The sequence below is a fragment of the Xiphophorus hellerii genome, chromosome 21, assembly GCF_003331165.1.
Source record: "Xiphophorus hellerii strain 12219 chromosome 21, Xiphophorus_hellerii-4.1, whole genome shotgun sequence".
Lineage (NCBI taxonomy): Eukaryota > Metazoa > Chordata > Actinopteri > Cyprinodontiformes > Poeciliidae > Xiphophorus > Xiphophorus hellerii.
In genome coordinates this window covers 14519482-14545943 of record NC_045692.1, presented here as the reverse complement: position 1 = coordinate 14545943, position 26462 = coordinate 14519482, and the positions used below count along the sequence as shown (strand labels likewise).

General features: G+C 36.6%; 1 protein-coding gene across 2 annotated transcripts in view; it reads right to left on the bottom strand.

The window, feature by feature from the left end:
- Window positions 1-205: 205 nt before the first annotated feature.
- The window catches only part of vipr1b (vasoactive intestinal peptide receptor 1b), a 36224-nt gene continuing 9967 nt past the window's right edge, over window positions 206-26462 (bottom strand). For both annotated transcript variants that reach the window (XM_032552216.1, XM_032552217.1), the window contains exons 3-13: window positions 23231-23341; window positions 14104-14204; window positions 12366-12463; window positions 9177-9309; window positions 7986-8139; window positions 7792-7852; window positions 7638-7710; window positions 5948-6039; window positions 5240-5369; window positions 4870-4911; window positions 206-4010 (exon numbers count right to left, since the gene is read on the bottom strand). In XM_032552216.1, the coding sequence (XP_032408107.1) occupies window positions 3822-4010; window positions 4870-4911; window positions 5240-5369; window positions 5948-6039; window positions 7638-7710; window positions 7792-7852; window positions 7986-8139; window positions 9177-9309; window positions 12366-12463; window positions 14104-14204; window positions 23231-23341 (1184 nt within the window). In that variant the 3' untranslated portion in view covers window positions 206-3821. The remainder of the gene's footprint in view (window positions 4011-4869; window positions 4912-5239; window positions 5370-5947; window positions 6040-7637; window positions 7711-7791; window positions 7853-7985; window positions 8140-9176; window positions 9310-12365; window positions 12464-14103; window positions 14205-23230; window positions 23342-26462) is intronic.

The window sequence follows — 26462 nt, the reverse complement described above, 5'->3', positions numbered from 1 at the left end:
GATAACAGCAATAAGTGCATTTGACCGGGTATTTGACTGTTCTATCTGTTACTTAAATCTGGAAAAAATGTCAAATGAAATAAAAAGTGCTGGATCTAAAATAGTAATATTTAAACACAGTGTGAACAAGTTGTTTCAGGTTTACCGTTAGGGTCATGACCTTGAAAATGTCTCTTAAATCAGAAAAGAATCCCACAATCAGGACGACCTCCATACTTTTTGCTCTAAATTTATTTCCTTCATTTCAAGTGGAACAATGCCAACATTTTATCAATAATCATCCCTGTCAATATATTTCTGTTTGCAGTGAAAATGACATAATAAAATTACAACAGAATGATTAAGATGATACAAAAACAGATTCAAAACATATACAGTTTTGCATTTACAGAAGTGTCAGCCATATAAACACACACAGTACATTTGAAGTTTCACAACAATATGCACTGGATGAGCATTACATGCATAGCATAGTAAATATGAGATAAATATCTCATATTTACAACTTTGCCCAAAAAAATCATACACACCAATTTCAATACAGAATATTTACATTAAGCCCACATTAGAATATGTGTTGGTTCAATGACACCTTTTAAGGTTTACTCATTATTTTTCACTGTAGCAAAAACAGAGTGGATCAACATGTACAGCTGCTTGTACAAATCTATTTACAGTAATCATCATTAATAAAGGGTAAATATAAGCAATTCACACAATTACATCAAAGGCATCTTGAGACACACAGTATGTTTATTGGAAGAGTTCAGTGTTGTTGTTTTTTTGTTTCTTCTACTGGTTTTAATGAGACAGATTTTATATCAGTGTGTAAACTGTGACACCAGGGCAACTTGCTAGCTGAGTCACTTCCAGTCCTTTACTGCTTACATCAAGTTCTGCTGATCCTTGATTATATCAAGGAAGAGCAGACTGTGTTCAGAAATCCAATGAAAACTATAATATATCCCCTAAACTAGATGAGCAGGCCAGCACCGATTATTTAACTGTACTCTACATCTGGCTACACATGAGAACACAACAATTTTAATGGCATGTCATTGTTTAAAGAATTACAGTTCCTCAATGAAGTAAAAAACGGCTTGTTCTTTTAGGACTCAGTATCTTTCTGGTATTGTTATGTCAGGCTGAAGATAGTCCACACTCTAGATGTGACTACGAGAGCAAAACTGGAGTTTCCCACAGATTCCCATGCTAAAGGTTTTGGGCCCGTGACTTTTTGACCGCAGTTTTTTCCATTGCCCTTTCAGTTTTCTGTTTCACGATATCTTGCAGATGTTTTCTTTGGACTTTTTAAAGTGCACAGTAGGGATGGAGAAGGGTGGTGTTTTTAAAAACAGGATTGGGTTGCAAATGGTGCAGGTTCCTCAGTTTTGTCAATTTATGACTTTGGTCTCTGCTGCTATGTGAACACTACTTGACAGAAAAGTACAGTCTAGGTTAGTATTACATTGTTATGTCACGTTAATAAATGCTTCTATTTCTGGGTTCTACTTTGTTAAAAAGATAATTAAGGATTTTTAAAGTTAGGTTTTCTAAAAGTTGTAAGCCATTATTATCTTGCCAGATATTTTGCAGATTAATTTTAGAAGTAGAAGGCAACATCCAGTAGAAAGAGTCAAAGTTCTAATGTCATAAAATAACTTCAGTTTGAGAAACATCAGTTGTTTAGGCAAATGTTTATTGTAAACCTTCAAATCAATGATAAGCATACGATTTGCATTGGTATGTCCACAAAAGTTTTGCAGGATTTGGATGCAAGTGATGAAATTACCGGTAGCTTCTTGTGTTAAACGTACTGAGAACGGAAGATTTGCAGTCAAACTACTTGCCTGATACAGAAGTAAAACATTGCAAAACACAAGATCACTTTATCCAATTTAAGTGAAGTTTTTTTTAATGAATTTTAATACTGCCTTGCTTCTGTCTGGTGTATTTACTCTGGCCTAAAATGCTTTATCTCCCAAAGACAATCTGCCCATTTTTGCAGCCTGCTTGCTCAAAAGGACATGGACAGAGACAGATAAAAGGGGGAAGCACTTGACAAAGGCCTAAAGGCTGGGAACTGAACCTTGGACAGCTGCGCTGTGGAGCTACAGTCCCTGCACGTGGTGCACCTGCTCCAACGCCTCGCCTCATAACCCCCAGGACAAAAAACCTTTGAACAGTTGGCATTATAAACTGGATTAGACTCTCCTGTTTTACTTTTAGTATCAGACTGAACTGTGTGTCTTTGAATCTAATCTGTCTACGTGATAGAATTCTAGTATGAGTTTGTGCATTTCAAGATATTTGGAATTATCTGGACCTGCCTTTGTCATAAAGTTTCTCAGCCGTGAAAATGTCATGTTGCCTTTGTCAACAATGCAAGTGGAACTGGGACGTTCAGAAAAATGTTTACAATGGAAGATAAAAAAAAAAAAACAGTCAAACCTTTAGGACAGTTTTTTTTTTTCTTTCTGGGTAAACTCTCCTGGATGCTCCACGTTGCATCATGAACGTGGGAATGACTTGAAGTCCACCCCATGTGAGCTGAGAAGCATGACAAAAGCCTTAATGTGACAGGACTAGTCAGCCCTGTCACTTTGCTTTGCTTTACAGCGTTCTCTACTGCCTTGTCAGTTTCAGACTCCGGTGACAGTAAGTTTTGAATATAACAAGTCGGTGGACCTTTCCATAAATATTAGACATAATGGAGGCTTTTGTCAGTCCACTGGAGCATGATCAAGGAGGCATCATTGTGTAAGCATTACTCTTCCGCATTATAAATCTGAGCATTTACTCTACCAGACCATGAACCGGAAACTGTCACATTAACAAGCCTGTACAACAGTGTAAATCTGGAGGCTTTTGATAATCTATAATGCAATGTTAAACAATTACTAGTAGCTAATTAAAGCATTTGCAGCCATAAATTAATCCACACTACACGAGAAGTATAGCCACACGCTTTATGTACACTATTCACTTGTCTGTACAGCATTAAATTATCTTCCAGAGTAAATGTAAACATTCAATCACTGAGTCGTGTCAAGATATTTTCTCTCCAAGGTTATTGTGCAGCCTGCAGAAATCAGAGATTGGGGTGAAAAGTGTTGCTTGATAACACTGAAACCAGGCACTTGTCAGTGCCTGAAATGATGAAAACCATTCCCTCAATCAAGGGATCAGGAAAACAAAGAGAGAATGCAACATAGATGGAAAAAAGAAGGCAATCAGTCTGTATGTAAGAGAGATAGTGTATAAGAAAAAGCATTTGTGATCCAAACCCCTCACGTAGTCACACACTGGTCTTCCTGCTTAAACTTTTGGCATTTGTGAGAATCCACACAATAAAATACAGGAACGTCAGATCATTATTTCCTATTGATGGCTTATCAACGTTCCAAGGAGTTCCTAAATGCCAATAAATGTTTTTTTAATCAGTTTAAAATAACACCTAAAATGTATCTTACAGTGCATTTCACATCTAGAGATACTTTTAATCACATTATTATATGTTTTGTAACAATGTCTTGTGTCTCTGCACATAAAACAACAACCGTAAGAAGAGTTTAAGAAATGATCAAAAATGTTCAACTCAAACATTTACCAATTAGCATTTTCCTAAAAGTAAAATAATAAGTAAAAAATTGCTCAAATGAGAAAGTTTGGTTTTTAAACAAAACAGGATCAGCAAAAGATTTGCACAATTTATTACAAGTGCTGATTAGTGAATGTGTAGTTTTTGTGCACGAGTTTCCATGACAGGCTTTTGTCATGAAAGAACACAGCTGGCTTGTCTGCGGCTCTGGTTTTGTGACTCATATGGAGGACAAGTCGTCGTGACAGGAGGACGAACCGCGGCGCGTTTTGGGACTGCAACGCGTCAACATGGTGATTTGGGTGCTGAAATTGTTACTGCTGTTGGACGGGTGCTGGTATTTGGTGTCTGAGCCCATGTATCTCTGCAAGTGCCACCTACGCCACTTCCTTTTAATCTCCCCTTGGACCTACAGTGGGACAAGGAACTATAGTCAAATTTTCACAGCTGCAGATCTCAACTTGTACTTAAAGGTCAGAGCACAAAGAAACAAAATAATGAAAAAGAGAGGAAAATGTAACAGTTTTCAAAGAATTATAGTATATTAAATACAGCAAAGGTTTTTATAGATTGACTATTTTACTTTGTTTTATAATATTACAAGGGGACTTGGATTATTTTTTTAGATAATTGAAAATAAAAAAAATTATGTACCACCACCAGTTGAAGAAAACTGCTGAATTAGACTTTACAATTTGGAACAATATTTTTTTTTTTTTTTTACAATTTGTGATTCATTGCTCAACTAAACTGCATTTCTTTTAAGCTGTACAGCAGATGTACCAAATGTTACTCTACTTGTATTAAGTTTTTTTTTTACAGCTTTTCTTGCTCAAAAACAACACATAAATACTTACATTTTGTTCCTGCATTTTGTCATTTAAAGATAACTACAAACCACCTTAAGGAGTTAAACTTTATAAAGGACTTATGAAAATGTCCTCCAATTATTATTATTATTCAGTGTAGAATCAAGTGATTTAATCTGGTACTGAGGACATAATTAGTCTCTCCACTGAGAGCCTCTGCACACGTCACTACTGAGATTGACCATTTTTTTCTTTTCTCTCTCTTTCTCCAGGCGGCAGAGGAAGACTGTGGAGAACAACCTCAGTGAGGGGAAGATGCCTGGAATGAGCAGTCTGAAATCTCCATCCACTTTACAGGACTGTGTGTGAATGTAAATAGGGAAGCAACAGAAGTTCCTCTCTGCCAGGGAAATGTGGGCTTTAAAAATGAGAGTTTATGTAAATGTTTCATGGACCTACCTCAGCGTTGAGGAAGCAGTAAAGGACTGCCACCACAAAGCCCTAGGGAAAGAAAAACAGAGGTGTAAGAGTCACAAAAAAGTGATGGTACTGGAACATCATGGTCGGTTTTATCTGGCATTTGCAGAATTCAAATTTATGGTTGACCTTGAATTTGGTTGTCCAATTTCAAGGACCTAATTTTGGTTCTTTGAAGAGCTTGATATGTGGTTCTCATGCATGTTTATATAAGCTAACAGTTATAGCATCTTAAATGGTTTCTTTAGATCTTTACAATGAGGAAGAAAATAATTTAGAAAACTAACTGGCAGAAATATAATCTGCATGTAACATTTGTACCTATAATTTCAACCTTAAAGACATTTCATACCTGAAACGATCCCAGAATCAAATCAAAAATGAGGCGTAATTCAGTCTTCACTTGCTCTGGGATGAATGCAAACACTATGAAATTGATTCCAAACAGAGGAATCAGAAGCAGTGTTGATTTTGCAAGTCGCCTGAAATGACAAAGCAAAAGATTGAAATCCCCCCACAGACTTTTTCCATCAAAACCAATGATTAATCTGTCCTTATATACACAGCAATAATAATATTTCATCTCAGCAGACCAGAGATGGAGGGAAACACACCATTAAAATTGTCAGTGGGAAATAGCTCATGCATTATCGCTGATATATGAGATGCTCTCCATCACAGAAAATTCACTTGAACACTGTGAGCGCTGCATATCTGTAGCTATTAGTGGAAGCCTACAGTTTGCCTGGCAGCACATAAAAAGGGAAATTTTATAGAATTTCAACGAATTGTTTTTATTTATTTATTTATTTTACTGAAACCCAAACGAATTATCAGCTTTCAATGAGCGCTGAAAATATGCAACAACCGTTGAGTGGACAAATCTGTGTATTTTACAACAAGCTTTAAAAAAATAAGTATTTAAAGACATTGATATTTTAACCTTCAATAAATAAAAAATCATGAAAAGATTATTTATTTTCTCAAAATCTTAACACGGTCAGTTTGTATTAGCTATTAAAAAGCACAGGGTATAAAAAAAAATGCTTCATATACTCACAAATACTGGTTGGACTCATTTCTTCCAATATCTGGGCAGTTTATCTTCTGGCGAAGTATTCGAATGATGCAGATGAAAAGACAAAAATTCACCTGTGGAGAGTTTTTCAGAAGAGAGGTTTTGTTGAGGGTGTTTAATATTCTAAATGTAATTTAGCTTGGGTGGCCTGTGAAAAAACATGAGGGCTTCTAAATAGTTAATTTGAGTTGAACTCTGAACTGGCATTACATGCATTTTCAGGCGACAGTGAGAGAGACAAAATGTGAGCTGACAGCTGAGCCTCCTCATATGAAAGAAAACAACAGTAGCATCAGTAGGCATCTGTGAATGATGAAAACCTATTGCCATCATTCTTAAAATTAGGAAAAACATTTAACATTAGCCACTTATTAAACCAGGAATGACAGTACTTCTCAAACGTGCACACACCCTTTTACTTAAAACATGAGATCATGATAAATAATTCTCTAACTTTTTCCATATTTAATGTAATAAATGTAACAATTATGTTGAAACTTATTAATGTGGAACAAAGTTCATCTTCCCCAGTTGCATGTTACTATGTTTGCACATTTGCATCCTTTTTTAAAGGTGTACTGGGCACAAAGGATCAAAATGATCTCAGACACGTTTCCAATAGAGTAACACCTCAGAAGCTGCAAGAATTTCCACTGGGTTCTGGTTGCATTCTACATTTTGCAATCATCTCCATTTGTCGGGACTATTTCAGGAAGTTTTCTTTGGAAGTCCTTCCTTCCAAAGAACATCTTGTGGGAGAGTGTATAGTTTGTTTGGCAGAAACAAACCATACACCGGTAAAAGAATGCTGTGTCTATTGTAGTGCCACATTGTGGTGGCATTTCTTTAGATTGACCTGGTTTTGACCTTGAACCTGAGAGGCAAATGTTAAAAAGCTATTGTCTATCTACGTATTTGTCAAAACAATAAAAGGGAGAATTTTAAGAACTTTAAAGTTAGACAAAGTATAGGAATTCTAAGTTTTCACAAAATGTTTGTCATTATCATGTATAATTCTGTGAGCTGGATGCATTGTTATAAGGGACAGCAGGGATTCTTTCAAATGATCTAGCAATGGCTTCGTGTGGAAGCATACTCTAAGATGCTGGACAGGAGGCTCTGACTAATTTTCAAAACTTGGACCCAGGAGGAGCAAAGTGGCTTTCATCCTGGTCTTCATCCTGCAGAATTGCTGAGGGGGTTGTGGGAGTTTATTTCTCTGAACCAAATGTGGTTTGTGGATTTGGAGAAGACCTCAGGCCACAAGGTATTTTGACGGCTCGATGCGTCTCTAATTTTTGCATTGACTCAGTTAAAAATAACTGGAAATTTAGTTGCCTTCTATATGAATGGTAAAGAAATACTGGTGCCATCAGTCTTAAAGTAACCAGTGGTAAAATCACATACATATAAAAGATACACATCTTTCCTAACAACATTTGACTGTTTTTGTCTTGTCATAGACAGTTATATACTCCAACCCATCAAAACACGACTGACTTTTCATCAGGCAGAACTTCACTAACCATATCTCAATGTTTGGAGAGCTATTCTCTCCTCTCAGCTGAGGTCACAAAAGAAAATGTATGTCCATTCACCTTTCAAAGCAGTACCAACAAGTGAGAAGGTTTGAACCGACTTGACATAAATGATTGACAGATTGTAAACTTACCAGGATTGATGCTAAAATGGGTGTTTTAATAATCCACCAAAACACATCAGTGGTCTCGATAATGTCCCAGCACCTAGGGAAACGTGAAACAGTACTAAAAATATGGAAAACCAAAGCAAGAAAAGATTGAACAGTTTCTGGTTGTTTCTCTCACCCTACATCATTGTAGTACGCTTTACCGATGCTCCAGGCTGTGATGATAATCGCTGGACCTCCTGGTGAAGCAACAGAGAAATACAGTTAGATAAAACCCGAATCAAAAATAGGATTATATTCTCATAAAAGTTCTCCTGCCTTTTTCTGCAGGCACTCCATAGCGGCATTGTAAAAAAAAAACTGCATTCTCACCCCAGCCAATCACAATGTAAGCCCAGAAGTATTTCCTCTCAGAGAAGAAAGAGACAGCCAGCAATGCGTGAAGATAGAGGCCCTCCACAAGCAGCCAGAAGAAACTGGCCATCACACAGTACTGAAAAAATACAATGACGGCTTTGCAGCCAACCTGGAAATACACACAAAACCAAAATTCATCCAATTAATTAATTAATTAATTAGTCATAATAGAAAAAATATATATATTCTAAAATATATATTGGAAAATAGGGTTTTTTGATTAACTATGTTACATATGTCCTTTATGTGCCATACAAAAAATGTAGGACCAGGTACACAACTCTGTGGTACACCAAAAGAGACTCGATCATGCATGTAAACAATATAAAAACAGTACATTACCTCTTACAGAAAACTATGTTTGAACTTCATACTGGTTTGCAATGGTTAAAAGGTTCAATAAAAAAAAATCTGAATTAAATAAATACATGGTCTTCCAAAGAAAACTTCCTGAAATAGTCCCGACAAATGGAGATGATTGCAAAATGTAGAATGCAACCAGAATACATGGTCAGGTAGAAGAGAGAGCTTCTACAGAAGCACCATAGAGAGCATTCTGACCAGCTGCCTCTCTGTGTGGTGTGGAAGCTGCAGCGCCTCCGACTGGAAGAACGTGAGGAGAGTGGTGCGGACAGCAGAGAGGATCATCGGGGCCCCCCTTCCCTCCATCCAGGACATTTCATCCCAGCGCTGCGTGTCCCGAGGCCGAAACATCATCAGTGACCCCTCACACCCCCACCATGGACTGTTCTCCCTGCTGCCCTCTGGAAAGAGGTTCCGCAGCGACCGGTGCAGGTCCACCAGGTTCCGAAACAGCTTTTTCCCACTTGCCATCAGACTGCTCAACTCTTAACTGGACTGCACTTAAAATCTGGTCTCCACTTTATACCTTGCACATGTACAGAGCTAAATAACTTATATTTTACTGTCACTCCTGCACTTTATATTTTATATTCATATTTTTATACTGTATTTTATTTTATTCTGGAGTAACCTCACAATTGAAAGCTCAAAACATTGTCCTGAGCCGTATGCAACGAAATTTCGTTCTGTATACACCCTGTGCATGCAAAATGACAATAAAGTCAGTCTAAGTCTAAGTCTAAGTCATATAAAGGTAATTAAATGATAAACACGTAAACTCACAGAGCCTAGGGAGCAGTTGTCGACCTCTCCAAACTCGTAGAGAACCACATCCTTGGCGAACACAGCAATGGCCTTCAGGATAAACGAGACAAATAAATGCATGTGGATGTAGTTCCTTGTGCAGTGGAGTTTTCTGGGATAAACAGAAAAAGAGAGACAGGAATACAGATCGAGGAAAAGAGACATGATGAAATTTTAATTAACACAGTCTAATTATCCCCAGCCCTCGGCGTTAATAGCAGAATTACTGACTGAAATAAATCAAACTTAAAGTTCCCACTTCATTTACACACTAAGTGATTGGATCCACATCACACACCCTGAGCGCTTTATATGGGTCTTCAATAAAACAGACAAAAGAGATGCATTTCAAATCGACTAAACATTTTTAAAACTCTCCATTATTCAGTGTGTAATAGTGCTTCAACTCCTGATTACATTATCACAACTAGAGTGATTAAATAATTAGTGAAAGAGATGAGAATTGACGGAATATTTTCCAATGATTCAGAACATTTTAAAAAATTTGTTTCTAGATTTAGTTGCTCCCAATTATAAACATTAATTTCTTACAAGTGAACCTATTTCCATTGACTTATTTGCATTTGCAACTTATCTTGAAATATCTGCATTGACTTCTTAAAATCAAATGGCACTTTTGATACAAAGATTGTATTTTTTGTTCAGATACTTATATGTCATTACATTGCACACTTTGTGGGTTTTTTTCCAATCATTTTTCAGCTATACAAAAGATTCCTTTAAAAAAATACAAGCTTTCTCTCATTTTGATGCTTTCCTTTGTTCTGTAACCTAAAAATAAAAATAAAACTGTGATAGATTTAACCATAAAACAAACAAATCATATTAGACCTGATTTTCCTTTTTTTTCAAAGGTCAGGTAGATTTTATTTAGTAGGAGCAAAATCAAATATGGCTCTTTGCTGATCCCTGGTTTAGACCAAGATGGAGATGTTCAAACTGGTCAAACAGCGACATAACCATAAGGAATTCGATTCAACTGTGATGATTTGGATCACTGTCAAATGTTAAGACACTGTTTATTTTGTGAAATATTTTATATCAAGACCACCCCTTTGGTTCTCTCCATAATCACACTTGCCACTTTGGTAACATATAACTCCTTTTGACCTATTACTGACTGTCACTAAACCTTTCCACTATCAGCTTCCAGTTCCCAATCCCCCTCAACAGGCCTCTAATCTGTGGGCTGTTTCCCTCGTGTTTATTTTATATTTCTGGCCTTGTCTTGTTGCATGGCTTTTGATGCAACCGGTGCCAATAAAAATCTCAAGGGGACAGACTTTCACACCTTGCACACGCCTGTTGGCAGTTCTTGACTGACTAGTTAAATAATGCTGATTTTTGAGGCAAAATCCAGAAGCAAAAAAGTATTCTCTCTAAAATAAATAGGGAGAAGTGTTGTTTAAAACTAATCAGTGCTACGCTTTCGAAAACCAATTTTTTTTCATGTAGAATTAATAAATGCAGTTCTGAAGCAAAAAAAAAAAAAATCTAGTAATAAGTTGAGGCTTATAGAAAAGATGAATAGCGATTTTTGCAGGAAAATTATTTACAGGAATTTAATTCCCTTGTAAAAAAAAAAGAGCACAATATATAGCATGTGTATCTAATAATATGAGGACATATCTCTGTTTTGAAAAGTCTTCTGCTAAAGTTTTAGCTGAACAAAGCAAAATAAATAATCTTACTGAAATGTAAAATTTTCTTGCCGTGAAAAGTGCAATTGTATTTATACAACTTATAGCCAGTCTCTGACAATCAAATATATAAAGGGATTTATTTCCATCATAATCCTTGCTGGAGATGCCCAACCTAAAAAGGATTCCTCAAGTTTGAGTGACATTTCAATGCATAAGGAAAGTGTTTGCATCATTCATATCATCCTTTGTGGTTTAAAAAAAGGACGAGTGTTACGCTCCAGTGTGAAAATGCATTAATCCATGAATGATAAATCTGATCAAAAGGGGCTCCATCTTTATATGACCCTGGAAATGAATAACTTGTCATGTCATCTATGATACATCATCTTTTTTTTTTTTATAACCCCTCCAGGGGGTCTTTTGTGGGCTCTAGAGTCCCTTTTCATGAAGTAGGCTGACAGGAAAGGGGGGAAGACATGCGGTAAACGTCACCGGATCCGGGAGTCGAACCCGCGACAGCCGCATCGAGGACTTGAGGCCTCCAAATGTGGGTCGCGGTAACCCCTACGCCACCACGGCATGCCCGATACATCATCTTTATTTCATTTTATTTTCTAATTTTTATCAACATCAACTGATTTATTGATTTTAAACATTGTGGTCTTGGTTCATAAACAGATTGTAGCAATTCTTTAGAGTATCCAGAACCAAAGAAAACCTGGCCTTCTGATATTCTTCACTCAAATATTGAAGACATAAACAGAAATGGCAACAGAAAGACCAAAATTAATTACAGTATAAATAACAGTGAAAAAACAGTGAAATGAAGTTACTTAATAAGCACAACAAAGGTAATAATATAAAATAAAACAATGCATTCACATACTTATCAATGTGAGAACAAATATTTTAAAATCCGTTATGACATGTCTGGGTAGCCAGCACAAACTGATGTTGTGTCTTTCTTGTGTTTGTTAAAATCCCGCTAATGTGTCCTGCCTCAAGAATGGACCAGGACCCAACATAAAGCAGCAGCATTCAACTTTAATGCTAATCAGGAAAAAAAAACTCCAGAAAACTCAGGTGAAATGCTGTGTTTTTTGTAATCAAGGCTTGGCTCTTTGTTTAGAGGTTTTTGCTTGTTTGTTGTTTAATTTTTCTTTTAATTATGTAGAGCATTTTGAGTTGCTTTGTGGCTGAAAGTGTGCAAAAATATCACAGTAAATAGTGATGTGTAAAACAGTCAGAAACACAACTGAAACATAATATCCTCTGCAGCTACCCTTATTCAGTTTTTAAAATAAATTGGAATTTGGAAACAGATTTATGGTTTTTAGATGTACTTAAACTAAACTCTTTTTAGACCTAACATATCAAGATGTTTAACCTCGCTAAGCCATTGCACATGTAAAACTACACTTATCAAGAGTATTTTATTATTTACTCAAAACACTAATAGATTTGAGAACTGTGTGAAGCTAAAGTCAGCGATGAATTTACTGACCTGAAGATGCAGAGGACCACAATAGCTGTAATCAGAGAGATAAGCGAAACACTGTGACCAATGGTGTAGCCAACCTTGACTTGCCAGAAAAACTTTCCCTAGAAATGACAAGAAATGTGGGAGATGTATTTACACACATAATTTTGTGCATAGCAGTTAAAAAATTCTCATTTTTTGCTGTCTTACTAGTTTGAACATGAGGAGACACTATAATTCATTTATTTCATTGAAGGCTTATATAAAACTTTAATTTTATATCTGAGGGAGAAAAATCCCAATGTAGAGGAGTTGCTTCTGTTACCAGAAAGCTTGGAAGTCAAGCTTTTCTGCCAGAGAGGTGATTGTTCCCGATCTACTATATTCAAATGCAACAACCAAGAAGGTGTCACACTTCACAAAAACACACATTTTTGGGGGGGTGAGAGAAGATTGCTCTATTGGCAGCTCAAAACGAATAGGTGTCTGGGAAGATAAACATCAGAAAACACTGTTATCTGTGAAAAACAAAATTTTTCTAAAAGCAAGAAAAGCAACAGAAATCTTACTCCATGATTAACCCTGGTCATCAATCCTGGCCCATTTTATATGACCTTTCACTGATGTCTGTAATGAATCAACTAAACTAACATCATTGTTGCTTTTCTGAAACTACGGTGCTGCATCTTTCTTTCAACTCAAAAATCAATTCCAACCATTTTATAAAGGTTTAGTTTAGGCTTAAGATATGTCTTTGTTCCCTCATGTGTTTGTGCCATTGCCCTGTATGTTCTACTTCAGACAAAAATTAGATCAGAAGCTCTGCATCCTGCGATACACTAAGACATCAAGTATGCAGAGAGTCGGACATCAAATTCCTTTTAGAGTCCCCGACTCGTTCAAACCTTGCTGAATTCCTATGAGGAATACTAATGAGACTCTGTGTGACTCAGAAAGCAGACTGCCCACCAAGAAAGCTTTTTACCGCCGTGTAGTGCTCCTCCGCTCCTCGCCCTGCCCCGCCTTCATCAACACAGACAAGCTTTGCTCTCTCTCCGGTTAAACAAACCAAAGGAAGGCAACGTCTAATGTATTTATTCCCTCCCTGTCCTCTGCAGGCATAGTGAATAACGTCTCGTAAAGCTCGATAACACGAGCGGGACTTTCTGACTGACCCGGTCATGTCAAAGTATGTCTGATGCATCCTGCTTCAAGACTGCAACGCTTCAGCAAACAATCAGCAGTGTTGACTTATGGGTGTGCTCATTTTTAATGGAGGCAGCATATTTTACCTTACACATCATGAATTGTTTAAAGTATTTTTAAATCAAAAGCAACCCACACACTCCCATGCAATGAAATCAAATGTTCTCATAGTGTTACAGTTTTATTCATTATAACTCATGAAAAATAAATGTATTTTTCATTTAAATCAACATAACTGAACTCGTCCCTGGGAAAATATCTATTGAGTAAAAGTGTAAATTCTAGAGATTTGTCTGAAGTGCTAAGATTAAATCATCCCCTGCAACAGACCATAACAAACATAAACAAAAGCAGATCTGAGCTGAAAACTAGAGCCAATAATCAATACAGCCATCTTGCTGATAGACCTAACAACACTGACCCACAGAGCAAACAAAAGAAGCTCTCACTGAATTATTGCTGCCCACTGGCTCTTGACACGCTCCCCTGTCGCACTGTTGCATTCATTCGCCACGGGACCTCGAGTGCAGCCTATGGATGTCGGCGGCTTACTTACATCATCGCTGGTGCCATTGAGATTGTAGCCACAGTTCACAGCGATGTCAATAGGATGCATCTCGGTCCAGCCGTCAGCTGTGCAGGTTTTGGAGAGGTTACCTGCAGAGGGAGAAAGAGAATAGGTAGAAAGTGGATTTATTTTCTTTCAGTTTTACAAAAAAGGTTCCAAATTAGTTTAACTATGTGTAAATTTGACTTCTCAGACAATAACAAATAGTCAAGCTCACCAGAGACAGAACATGTATGACTATCCCCGTGCTTCTTGGAAATAAAGTGAGAGCGAACACCCTGGTGAGATCAAAAGAGCTCACTGAGGCATTGAGGAAGAATGTTGTTTATGAGTTTCAAAGGGGCTTCTTAAGTGTCTCCAAAATTGTAAAATCAGGCATTCTAGTGTTTGAAAAACAATCTGCAAGAAGAGGACATTCAAAGCAGCTCACCCTAGCAGCCTCCCTAGCAGCAACAGGCTCTTGCTACTGATAAAAGTGGATGTCAGTGCGATCAGAAAGAGACTGCTTGAAGGTTGAACTTCGAGGAGGAAACCTGTCCTCTCAGAGTAAAAGCATGAAGGCCAGAGTAAGATTTGCCAGACAGAACATAGACAACAGGCAGTTTCTCTGGAATAGTTTTCTTTGGACAAATGAGTCTAAATTTAGAATATTTTGAGACTGGGACATATGAGATGTTTGGTAAAAATCACATACAGCAATCCAGGAATAGAACCTCATCCCAACAATGAAGCATAGAGGTGGAAGTATAATGGTTTGGGGACGCTTTACTGCAGTAGAGGGTGGTTGAAGAAAATGTAAAATCTTTTACAACTTTATATTTTGAAACATAAACAAAAAATAATTTAACACCATTGTCCAAAACCCCCCAGAAGTTCTGACATGGCAACATGCCTAATCAAACTCTAAGTTTAGTTATAGCTTAACTTTTTGGTTTGCCACTCTTGGGTTTTATCGGGGGGCTTAAAACTTTGCATCAGCTTCAAGGTTTTAACATTACAAGCACAAAAACAGCCAGATATAAAACAATACAGTAGAAAGTGTTGTGGTTGGTGTTCATTTTCATTAGCAAGAAGATGGAAATGCAACTCTTTCAAACTTCATTGGCTTCTGGAGAACAAATAATAAGTACTCTGAATAATAAAATGTATTAAAAACAAGATGTGTACATCTTTTTGTGTGGGCGTGTGTGTGTGTATTTTTTCCTTGAACTTTTGTGCCCAAGTCTGTGCATGGTTAGACATCAGAGGTTCACACCAATTGTAATTCTTGGTTAAAACACAACCAAAAAACGTTTTGTATCCTCTAAGGTTTAAACCTTCTTCGGAGAGCTGTCTGGATTTCTTAACTTCTCCGTTACTGAGTACAGGAAAATACAGCTTCATTATTGCTAATATCTACACTATGAGAGAATGTGTTTCTTCAATAACTTACAAATTATTTGTAAGACTTCATCAAAGATTTGTTCACATATTGTGAATCAACACACTGTCTAATCTGGAGCACAGTGGGACAGGCAGCAGATCTGCTTTGTGACTGTAAGCATGGCTAATTGCAGAAAAATGTCATCACATGAGCCGAGGAGCGAAAACGTGCAGGAGGAGGTTTCGGTGTACCACGATGTTCTGCTCAGTCAGAGAAAGGTCAGCGTGTGATTGAAATGTCAGGTTGTCCTTACTGTAGCTGGGTGTAAACATGCTGCTTGTCAATATTCCGCCCGTTTTATAAAGCAATTAGATCATCTCCAAGACAGTTTTGTGGATGCTCTTCTTCACTTTCGGGTGGGGAAGGACTTTGTAGAGAACTTTTAAAGACGTCAATGCCACCTTTAGTCTAAGCAGAAGACCTTCAGTCTTTGTAGTGTATTTATTGCCCTGTTGCGGTAAATTACCTGGCTGAATTATCTAAATTGTGTTTTAAAACGTTTTTTAAAACAGATTCCAAAGCTTGATTGTTGAGCATTCCGACAGATACTTTACACAAAAAGATTAAGAAATGACTCAAATAATTGTATAATTTTTTCTTGAAATTGGCAGAACTGAGGCAAACAGGATATGCATCTCAACATTCTGTAGCATCATTCGTTATTACAGAATGTCTTTCTGATATTCCTGCACTCAGTTGTGGTTGTTAAGGTTTTGTGAATTGCTATATGGCGTTCTCTGTTTATTAAAATAATGGTAAAAAAGTAAAACAGTTTTTTTTTCCCTCTATGATCAGTTTAGCAGCTGATGTGTTTGTTATAAATTACTACAAGTGAACATGGGTATAGGTGTATTTAGTGCCATTTGCTTTGTGAATTCATTTCACAAATAAAGAAAGATCACACAGAGTACAAGGAACTCTTTCTATAAAAGATAGTCTGTGTGCAGACATGGGTTGATTTTGTTTCACTTTTGTTTTTTGCATATTTGTATTCATACAGTTTTATCCCCTTCAGCTTTTTTAACCTCTTCCTGTTTGGTGTTCCTCCGCAGGAATTCGTCTCAATCTGTTTATTTGCTGTGCATACTGCTGATATCCTCTGTTTGTTTTTCATCGGCAGCTTTGCCCTTAGAACAGCACAAACTATATAAATTGAACGCAGCTGGTCATCCAGTACTGGCAAAACTAATTTTAGGAGCTCTTTATCTGTACAATATGGATGCAAAAAACGCAAACATTGAATCCCAACCTATTTAAAAGTTGACTGTTTTCTCTAGACTTTAGAGATAATTTCGGTGTTGGCTCTAAAATGTTAAGTTGCAAATACACGTCTTCAAGGATTACAGGATCTAATTTTCTCTTCCCATGTTACTTCAGTGAAGCAGTTTAGAAAGAATATTGAAATATTTCACTTTATGTTAATTTCACAGCTTAAGAGCTTAGGTAAGGTTCTTTCTCAGATGCCATTTCAAACTTAGGTGCAAAGCTCTGCCTTCAGGTAACTTTGTCAGTTTCTCTTTTGCCATGTCACTTCCTGTCAGGTACACTTTATAAAATTCCATAATCCGCCAGGTAGACAGTGTTCTAACAAGGTGCATCTTGCAATTTGGACTCTGATATCCCTGCTACAGGAGAATGAGGTTGAATTAATCAGAGAAGCGACTCATTGTCAAATCTGACATGACTGTGTTCCTCTTTGAAGGATTGAGTACTGGTTTAAAATAAGGAAAAGCATAAAAATATGCACATCATTCTTTAGCAAAGTTGTTTCCTCTTTTCAAAATTTGAAACTTTTTTACTTATTCATTAAAGCCTCGGTGTGCTGTATTTTGCTCAGTCCCCATGTTATAATACACAAAACATGATCCAATAAATTTTGTACTAGAAGAATTTTGTTTTAATCTATAAACAGAACATTCAATGGCACAAAGATCCACTGCTCTCAATGAAAAATGATCTGCTTACAGACAAAGACTCAAAAACCTGAAAGGTTTTCGAATAAGAGAAACAGTGTTTCCTTCAGTGAGCTACAGACAACTTTTTATGAATATTAAGAAAACAAAAGAAATGCTCAGAGAAAGGAATAATTATCTCTCCATCCAAGATTAACGGGGAACTGGGAGAGAGAGTCTCAACTTTCAAACATTTAGGAGTTGAAAATGACTATGAACTGTTTTAATCATTGAGCACAGAAAAAAACAGAATACTGCAACACAGGGTGTTACTTTTGATGAAACTGAACATTTTGAAATTAGACAGCAGCATTCTCCAACTATTTTAATATGCTCTTTTTACAGAGGGTTTTATTTTTTGAGAGTATTGCGCTTTGGGAAATATGCATGCTAAAGATCATAAAATATTGCAGTACGTGACTAAATTATCCAGTAGTGTTATTGAAGTTGACCAGGTATCTGCAGCACAGCTGTACAATGAGCTGATTATTAAAAAGATGAATGAAATTCTTGTGGATTCAACACATCCTCTGCTTTAGAAATTCAGCAGAAGGTCAAATGGCAGAATTTTTCAAAGGAAAATCTGAGCTACATGATTCCACAAGTCATTTGTGCCTACAGCAATCAGACTGCAAAATAACAAAGCACACCTGTTGCAGTTTATCCTAGTTTTTTTGGGGAGGGAAGGGGGGTATCTGTTATCTTTTATCTTAGCTATTCATCCTCTTTTTTTTTTTTTTACACCATTCTCGTTAAGATGTACATGTATTTTTGTCATGTCTATATTGTGCCTCTGGTCTGTTTTTACACTTTTTGTCTTTATAGATGTGCCATGATGGATCACCTGAGTTTCTTCTGGTGGATAATGTGCCGTGAACTGGCACTGCTTTAAAACGACACAGAAACATAAATAACTTTAATGATTCTGTCACCTAGGCAACATGTGATAACTGAAGTACAGGGTCAATTGAAACCAGGATAGGAGACAATGTAACCAACTTTGAATGATTTCTATCACACCTCCTTATTTATTTGCCTTTAGAGTGAGAGGAACTGGGTGGAAAGGAGAAAGGACTTCACCCAGGACCCGTAACAAGATTATTTCATAGCAGTTAATTCTGAAAACTGAATTAAACTTACTTTTATGTCAGATGAAGAGTGTAATAATCCATGAATGTTTTATATTTAAAACCTGTGGGACATATAATCTCCCGCAATCCTGGGGGTTGGAGTTCATGAAATGTGTAACTTGGGACATAAAAACTGTAAAACACTTCAATATTGCAGGTTTAAATGCCTAAAAGTGACTTTGAAGAGAACATTTAGTCTCTGGGCTTCCTTGGATGTGCTTTTTTCAAATTATATTTGTCCTTTTGATTCTGACTAAAAGAATGTTGTTTATCTTTGGTAAGTATTTGTGATAATTTCCCTTAGAAAGTGGTCAATGTTAAATAATTAAAAAGGACCTAATGAGAATTTGTCCCTTTATTACTTATCATCATGCCTCAGCAGGTTGCAGATTTCTCAGGGGTCAAGTCTTAGGGAAATTATATCAACACATCACATTTTCAGAGCAGTTTTCATTCTCTGCAGGAGAGAAAATCCACTCGACCTCCACCCATGATCAGCCTTTGGAATCATGTCTCAGATGTAATTAACTGGGATTTCTAATCATTACAGGACAACTTGTATCAAAATGTGGGAGTAAGATAGACCAGAGAAAATATACAACATCTCATGCTTAATAAATTTAATTCTTGTTTTGATAAATAAGAATTTCGATTCCTTAATTTATTCCTGCTTTGCATGGTTTTGACAGTGACAGATGGGATAAAGTTTAATCTAAAGTCAAAGCATATCCCTGATCTGTCTCACATTGTTGAGCAAGACATTTAACAACTGAGATTTTCTATGTCCTGCACTGTCTGCCCTTTCTTACATTTTGTCGTGCAATCAGAAACAGACTGCAAAAACCGAAGCTTGCACAAGAAATTTGCAGATATAAATGGAATATAAAATCGTCACTGTAGCAGTAGTTGCTCAGCTTGTGTTTAATGCAGTTTGCAAAAAAAAAAAGGACTAGTGTCAAACCATTTACTTTAAAGAAGTGAAACTGCGTAAAGGCTGAAAAATGTTCAACGGTTACCTGAACATATCTGCTGTGATGCTAATTTCACGAGGAGATTCACAGGTTTGTTTGAATTTTTTGCAGGATGTTTACCGGCACCTTCAACATCATTCCTCTCTCCTGCTGCCATTAGTTCAAGCGGGGTTGAAAGTGCACCCTTCATCTGCAAAGCATCACGTTTTCCTGTGTCTCTAATTTGAAGTTTGACCCTGAAAAGGTGCTAATGCCACCATGAGGTTGGTGGTGTGGAGTGAGTGGGGTTCAGCATGAACAAATAGCTATATGTGGTGAATTCTACTGGACGCTTAAGAGGCTTTTCACAACTATAGAATAAGCAAAGGTGAAAGAGTCTTCCTGAATGCTTGAACTGTGCACGGCTGAATAAAACCTGACAAAAAAAATTGAAGAGCTGCTGACAAATGACAGGTTCAAGTAAAAGAAATGCTTTTAAGAGAACTCTCTACTTAAAGGGAATGACTGTTTCTCAGAGTACTGTTGGAAAGGATATACATGCAGCTCTGCTATTTTAACATCTACTAAAAAAAATAAACCAAGGACAAGTGAAAGGACTGGGCTATTTCACACACTGGCCCTTTTATCCATGAAAGCATGCATTGGAGGTGCACAAAACTATCATATCCATGTCCTTGGAGTACCTGCATGTGATCTGTGAGTGGTTACACCTAACAGCCAAAAGCTCCATCACCGTGTCTCTCAGCAGGGCTGTCAATAGCTGGATTTCAACATATCTCTCAGTGGGGGAGCAGGAATGAGCACCGACTTGCTGGGTCACACGTATGAAGCACAGGAATAGCAGAGAAAAAGCCCTGAGGTGTGGATTGGATATTCATCACTCCCCTGATCTCAAAATGCCTTAAAGAGAGAGCGAGAAGGATTTTTTTTAAAGTTTTGAGTCAGGCCAAGTGTTTTAACAAAAGATTTATTCATCTGATTACATTGAAGACATGTTATAAGCACTATATATGGTATAAATATATTCGGAAAAAAACTTCTACAACCAACTGAATCAAGGCAGGTGTATTTTTACAGCACCATTCATACATAAGGCTTTGAATTTAAGAGTTTTAAATTACATGATTACAATATTATTACTGTGGCAGTACACTATGGTGAAAAGAAAAGGTTGAAAACTGAATAGATTCTGAGGTATGAGTGCAAACAATTTTGTTTGGGGTATATCTAACTTTTATATGGAGGAAAAACAAGTTTTACATTTTATTAGACGTAAAAAAGAAGCAAGACTCAAAATGTAGTCATCTGACAAAAAATATCTTATTTCATATCTCTATAAAAGATAATTACATCAACAAATGAAGCAAAAACAACAATTATGAGCTAATATTTAGTTTTTTAAGCATAACTTGATTTCCTTATTTTTTTATTTATTTATAACATCTATTTATTTCATAATGTTTTTCGATTTCCCTTTTTTATATTTATTTTAAAAAAATTATTTATTCATGCATTAAATTTTGTTCCCATGAAGTTATTTTTAAAATTATTTCCTGTACATGTTTTAATTGAAAGATGTTATTTTGTATTGTGTGGATTATGACTTCCAGCTTAATTCTTATTTTCATGTGTTGCATTTCCAACCATCTGTCCATATGAAGACATGTAAACTTCATTTTATTCGCCAGAAGAGGGACACAATAAAACAAAATAAACAAAATCCTAAAATGTGAAATCCCTTTCTATTATGACTGTAACTTCTGGTTTCTTTTCATGTAGGACAAAAAATACTGACATCAACTTTGCAGAACCTCACCTTAATGAAAGTGATTATTTTAAGAACTGAGATAAGCTATGTGGTTAGCTACATTAATAATTCTTTAGAAAACCGTTTATTTTCCTGATGATTGATAGTTCTTTGTTGAAACATTTACCAGTTAAAGCCCAAGCACTCTTTTAGAAAGAAAAAACAACCTCATTCTTTGCTTATCTCAGATTTGTCCTTTTCAGCGGTAAAATTGCTGAACTAACTTACAAAGCATGATCACTCCAGAGTCATTCCTTTGGATGAAGGACGCTGAAAAAGTAATCACATTAATACCAAAACATACTTTTAGGGAGAAAATGATTAAATGCTGTTACCCAACTTACAATAATCTTTTAAAAAGATCCTTTATGAAATCTTTTTTGATGGAGGAAAATGATAAATTCTTTGCAGATGACGTGTGATGATGTGTTTTTTCTCCTCTTTTGTTTTCGGAGTCCTAGATGTACGCCACTTTCTATTTATATGTGTTTTCACCAAGCTTTCACAGTGCAAGCATTGATTGTGAAAGTCAGACTTAGATGCAGCATGAGCAGATACATTTTTACAGTGCTCCAAAATGTTTAAATGAGTTGCATTTTGCATTGAGTAGAAATGGAAAAGGCATAAGTTTAGTGTTCATTTTTGTTGTCGGTGACATTTTTTAATTTATTAATAATTATGTTAAATATTGTGGGGCTGGGACAAATTCAATTTGTCTCTGTATTTTTATAACGCCATCACTGTTCACTTTATTAGTTACACCTGTCCAGCTGACACACAAATTACTCAATGCGGGTGACTTGCTGAAGTAAAAGATTAATAGCTGAGTGGGTGAAAAGAGAAGTTTCTTCTTTTAAAAAATACTTCTTCAGACAACACACAGTAGCCTTTTTAGAGTCCCAGCAGATTGTTTTTTTGAAGACAATATTAACACTGCTTCTGAGGGGGCCAAGAGAAGCAGCTTTGTCTGCGAATGTTGCTTGTGCGTCTGACTTACGGACATAAACACGGGGATACAAAGGTACTGGCCAAAATTCTTTGTATGTAAAAAAAAAATGCAATTAATTATGTTTAAAAAATATTTCATGTTAAAATCTATGTAATTGAATTAATGTAAATTAATGCGTTAAAGTGCTGGCCCTAATTTCAAGACAAAGATGTTGCTACAAAGTAGCTCCAACATATAAAAAGAGCTCAGCCATACTGCGTAAAAAGTCAAGATGAGGGTTTTCAGCAAAGTTTTAAATCTACACAGTGAAGAGTTTTGTCTAATGAACACTGGCAGTGAGTTTCAGAACCCAGGAGTTGGCACAGAAAAGGTCTGAAAAAATAACCTCTGGCAGCACTTGTTGACAAAATCTCTCTGCCATGATTAGAGAAAGGCAACCGTAGCTCCAAAACCCACAATATTATCTAGAATATATTAACATGCACCATGTCAAACCTCGACGCAGATGGACTACCTGAAGAAACTGAGGGTACAGCTCACTCAGGCATGTTTCCCAATAACAGACTGAAAAATGTAACTGGGTGTGACGGGTCTCGATTTCAGCTGTGAAATGATGGTAGAGTCGGACTTTTGTGTAAGCAATATTAAAGCATGGATTCACTAAGACATATATTGCAAAACTCAAATTATCTAAAACTAACCTCAAACTAATATGAAAATAAGTTAATTGTGTTCCATTGGTCACTCCATTTTAATCCAGGGGAAACTAAAGTACAGGTTACAATTTTTTTTTTTTTTACCTTTTCTTTTTTAGCCATATTTGGTCTGAAATTGCAAGAAACGGTACTTTAAGCCATCAGCCCAGTGTTTGTGATAATTTTACCTCTCTCTTTGTCACTGAAGTAGCTGAAATATGTTGGACAGGTTATTGTCACCACTTCTCCAACTCTGGCTGAAGGCCAACAGGCGACGATGTCCCACATCCCCTGGCAACCTGCCAAAAAAGGTCGACAACACAAACATTGCATCATTCACCATACGACAGGAGACATACTGAGGGAGGGCAATGACAGAACGAAGTCATGGCACAGCGGAGTCCTGAATCTTTTAGTGCCACAGATCTGCAAAAGGTCTGGTTTACTAAAGTCACCTGTGTGGAATTTATGAAAAATTTCTTATTTGTATTTTATAAATGAAAGCAAATAATTGTTATGCCAGACATTTTGTAAATTTTGTGGTAGAAGGAAAATAATCTTGTTCTGAATACACAAAATAATCAGATAATAATTCGGACATAAAATTATTTATTGTTCAAACATTTCTGTATTCAGGTATAAACAAATAAATACCAGAGAACTGAAAATGAGGTTGTTGTTTAGGATAACTTTGTGAGCTGTAGTGATTTCTTTCTTAAGTCTTCATAGAAATCTGTTTCTATCATTTTTCTGTATTACACGCCAAGGTCACAACCTTGTCAGCCGTCCTCATTCTGCCACCTAACACCTCGTAAAGCCTGAGGAAGGTGTGAAAACACAAAACACAAGCTGTAAACTACCCCTGTGCAAATTTAGTTTATGGAAAGTTCAAAACAAAGAAAGTTTCTCAAAACATTTGAGTCTTCAGAACGAATCCACTGCGGCTAAAAGTTTCTCAGCCATATGTTCGTATGGATGTATGTTCTCCCATAAATGGACAGTCAGCTAATTCATTTATTCAGGATGTGACCTCAGAGTTCAACGTTCACTACCTTCCTGTTGAGGAAGCAGATAGGAGAGCAGAAAAATGAGATCAGTGCAGAGATAGGGAAAGCTGTTCTCACACCAGCTCTTTATATGGGACCACTTAAAATTTGTTTTTATAAGGTTGTATCTTACAGTTGTGACTATTTTCAGTTTGACTTGTTTTAAATAGCAAACGTGTGCAAACCATTGGCTCACATGGCAGTAAGCTTCCCACCAATTTTTTTCACTTTTCTTAAACTCAATGCAATACGACAATTTTTAGGTAACATGGTTTATTACTAACAAGAACTGCACACAAACTCACTTTAACTGCATAATCCCTTAAAGATATAGTTGTTTGGCAGGTTTTTTTCAATTCGATGGGCATTGAATTGAAAAAAGTAAACATTTTCTTTATGGTCATTCTTAGCCACATGTCAAATCAAAAAAATCTAATTTTATTTGTATAGCACATTTCAGCAGCAAGGCATTTCAAAGTGCATGTGTAAATTTGTTGTAAATTTACAAATGTACAATGGATCCCTATTGTGCTGAATATGTAATATAATAAGAGAAAACCTAAATGTTGGAATCTAATGTATCCAAAAGAAAAATGAAACCTCACTTCTCCACTTTTAAAGTCATTAGAAAGCATGAGAACACAACGTGAGGAATTAGGAGATCAGCTAACTCTCCAAAACTTGCAAGCAGGATAGTATATAGAACCAAACTCATATTTACTTAGGAGCAGAAACAAATGGACTGTTGCCTTGCAGCAAGAAGGTCCTGGGTTCAATTCCCACCCTGGGGTCTTTCTGCATGGAATTTGCATGTTCTCCCATTGCAAACTCCATGCAAAGGGAGAACATATGTGGGTTCTCTCCGGGTTCTCTGGCTTCCTCCCACAAAAAAACATGACTGTCAGGTTAAAGCAAAGTACAGTATGGCCCGCAGGTATATGGATGTATGTTAAAATGAAAGCAATTGGAGGAAAGACTGATACTGTCTAATAGGTATAAGTGATTTTGTGCGCTTAAAAATGACAGGAATCCCAGAAAACAATGATTGAGTGGGTGAGAATATAAAGCAGTAGTAATTCAATTTTCAGATAATGCATTAAGAGGCATTCCTGTGTTGTTAAATGATTTTGCATAAGTGTGTTGAAGAGGCCTGTCCATTAGAGGGATAATTTCTTACACCTACAGATGATGTGACTTATCACAACTTTCTAGCGCATTCAATGTATTTTTTTTGTACTTTTATGACTTTTCTCTTTATTTAAGTTGTTTAACCTTTTACTGTAATTGAAATGTTACAACTGGTTGTACATTAATGGGTCTGGATATGTAAATATGAGTGCTTAGTTACACTGGTTAGTAGGGCCTTTGGCTTAATCTAATGTGTTGTGTTTCAATAATAATAATAATAATAATAATAATAATAATAATAATACATTTGTATTTGAAGCGAGAGACCAGCATAGCTAAGGAGAAATCTGATTCTTAGAGGACAGCAGCAAAGACAAGGTTATGAAATGTCTTTAATGACCATCTGATCATATCTACAAGCTGACTTGGAGGCATGAAAAGAAAAAAAAAACAGACAATTTTGTCCTACACTGAAAAAGCTAACAAGTGGAGTTTTATTTTTAAACTCTCCTGGAGCTTCAACAGGACCTATGATATTTGGTCAGATTACACTAAGATTGAGCTTTTCAGCAACAAACTGACCAGTGTGGTGGGTCAGGTGGGTCTGATATAAACCAAGCAAAGCAAAGAACTGCTGTCATGGTATGTCTTAGATAAAATCTTTGTATCTCTTTTCTGCGATCACTTAGTTCGATAAAAGTGCCAACCTCTGATTCAGAGCTCCCACAACCAAAGACGACTGGCGACAAATATCAAGCTGTGTCTCATAAATTCTGGGAAAACATTGAGGTGTGACTGCAGCAGCATCGACTGACAGGGGATTCCTTTCCTCTTGTGCGCAGTTATTGCAGGTTCTCCCGCTGCCTCTCTTCCCTCCTCACCTCTTCCTCTTCACCACCCTACTCTCATAATAAACACATTGACATCCATAACATGCTGTCCGTTTATTGATGGACCGACACGTCAGACTCGTCTGACTCGATTGTGCCGAAGCTACAATTCATGCAGTTTGTCATTTTTGGCCATGCCGTGTGACAGGAGCTACTATAATGTCTCGCTCAAACGGTGTGACACATTCAAGTCCTGTGCGGTTTTTGAAAAGCCGGGATTAGATTGTGTTAAAGCACCTCATGTTCGGTCAAGCATGGTGAAGGATCTGTGATGCTGTGAGCTTGAATGTCTTACAAAGGTCATAGAAATCTTGTTAGTTTGTGTAACTAACTCTTAAAAAAATGTACATTTTATT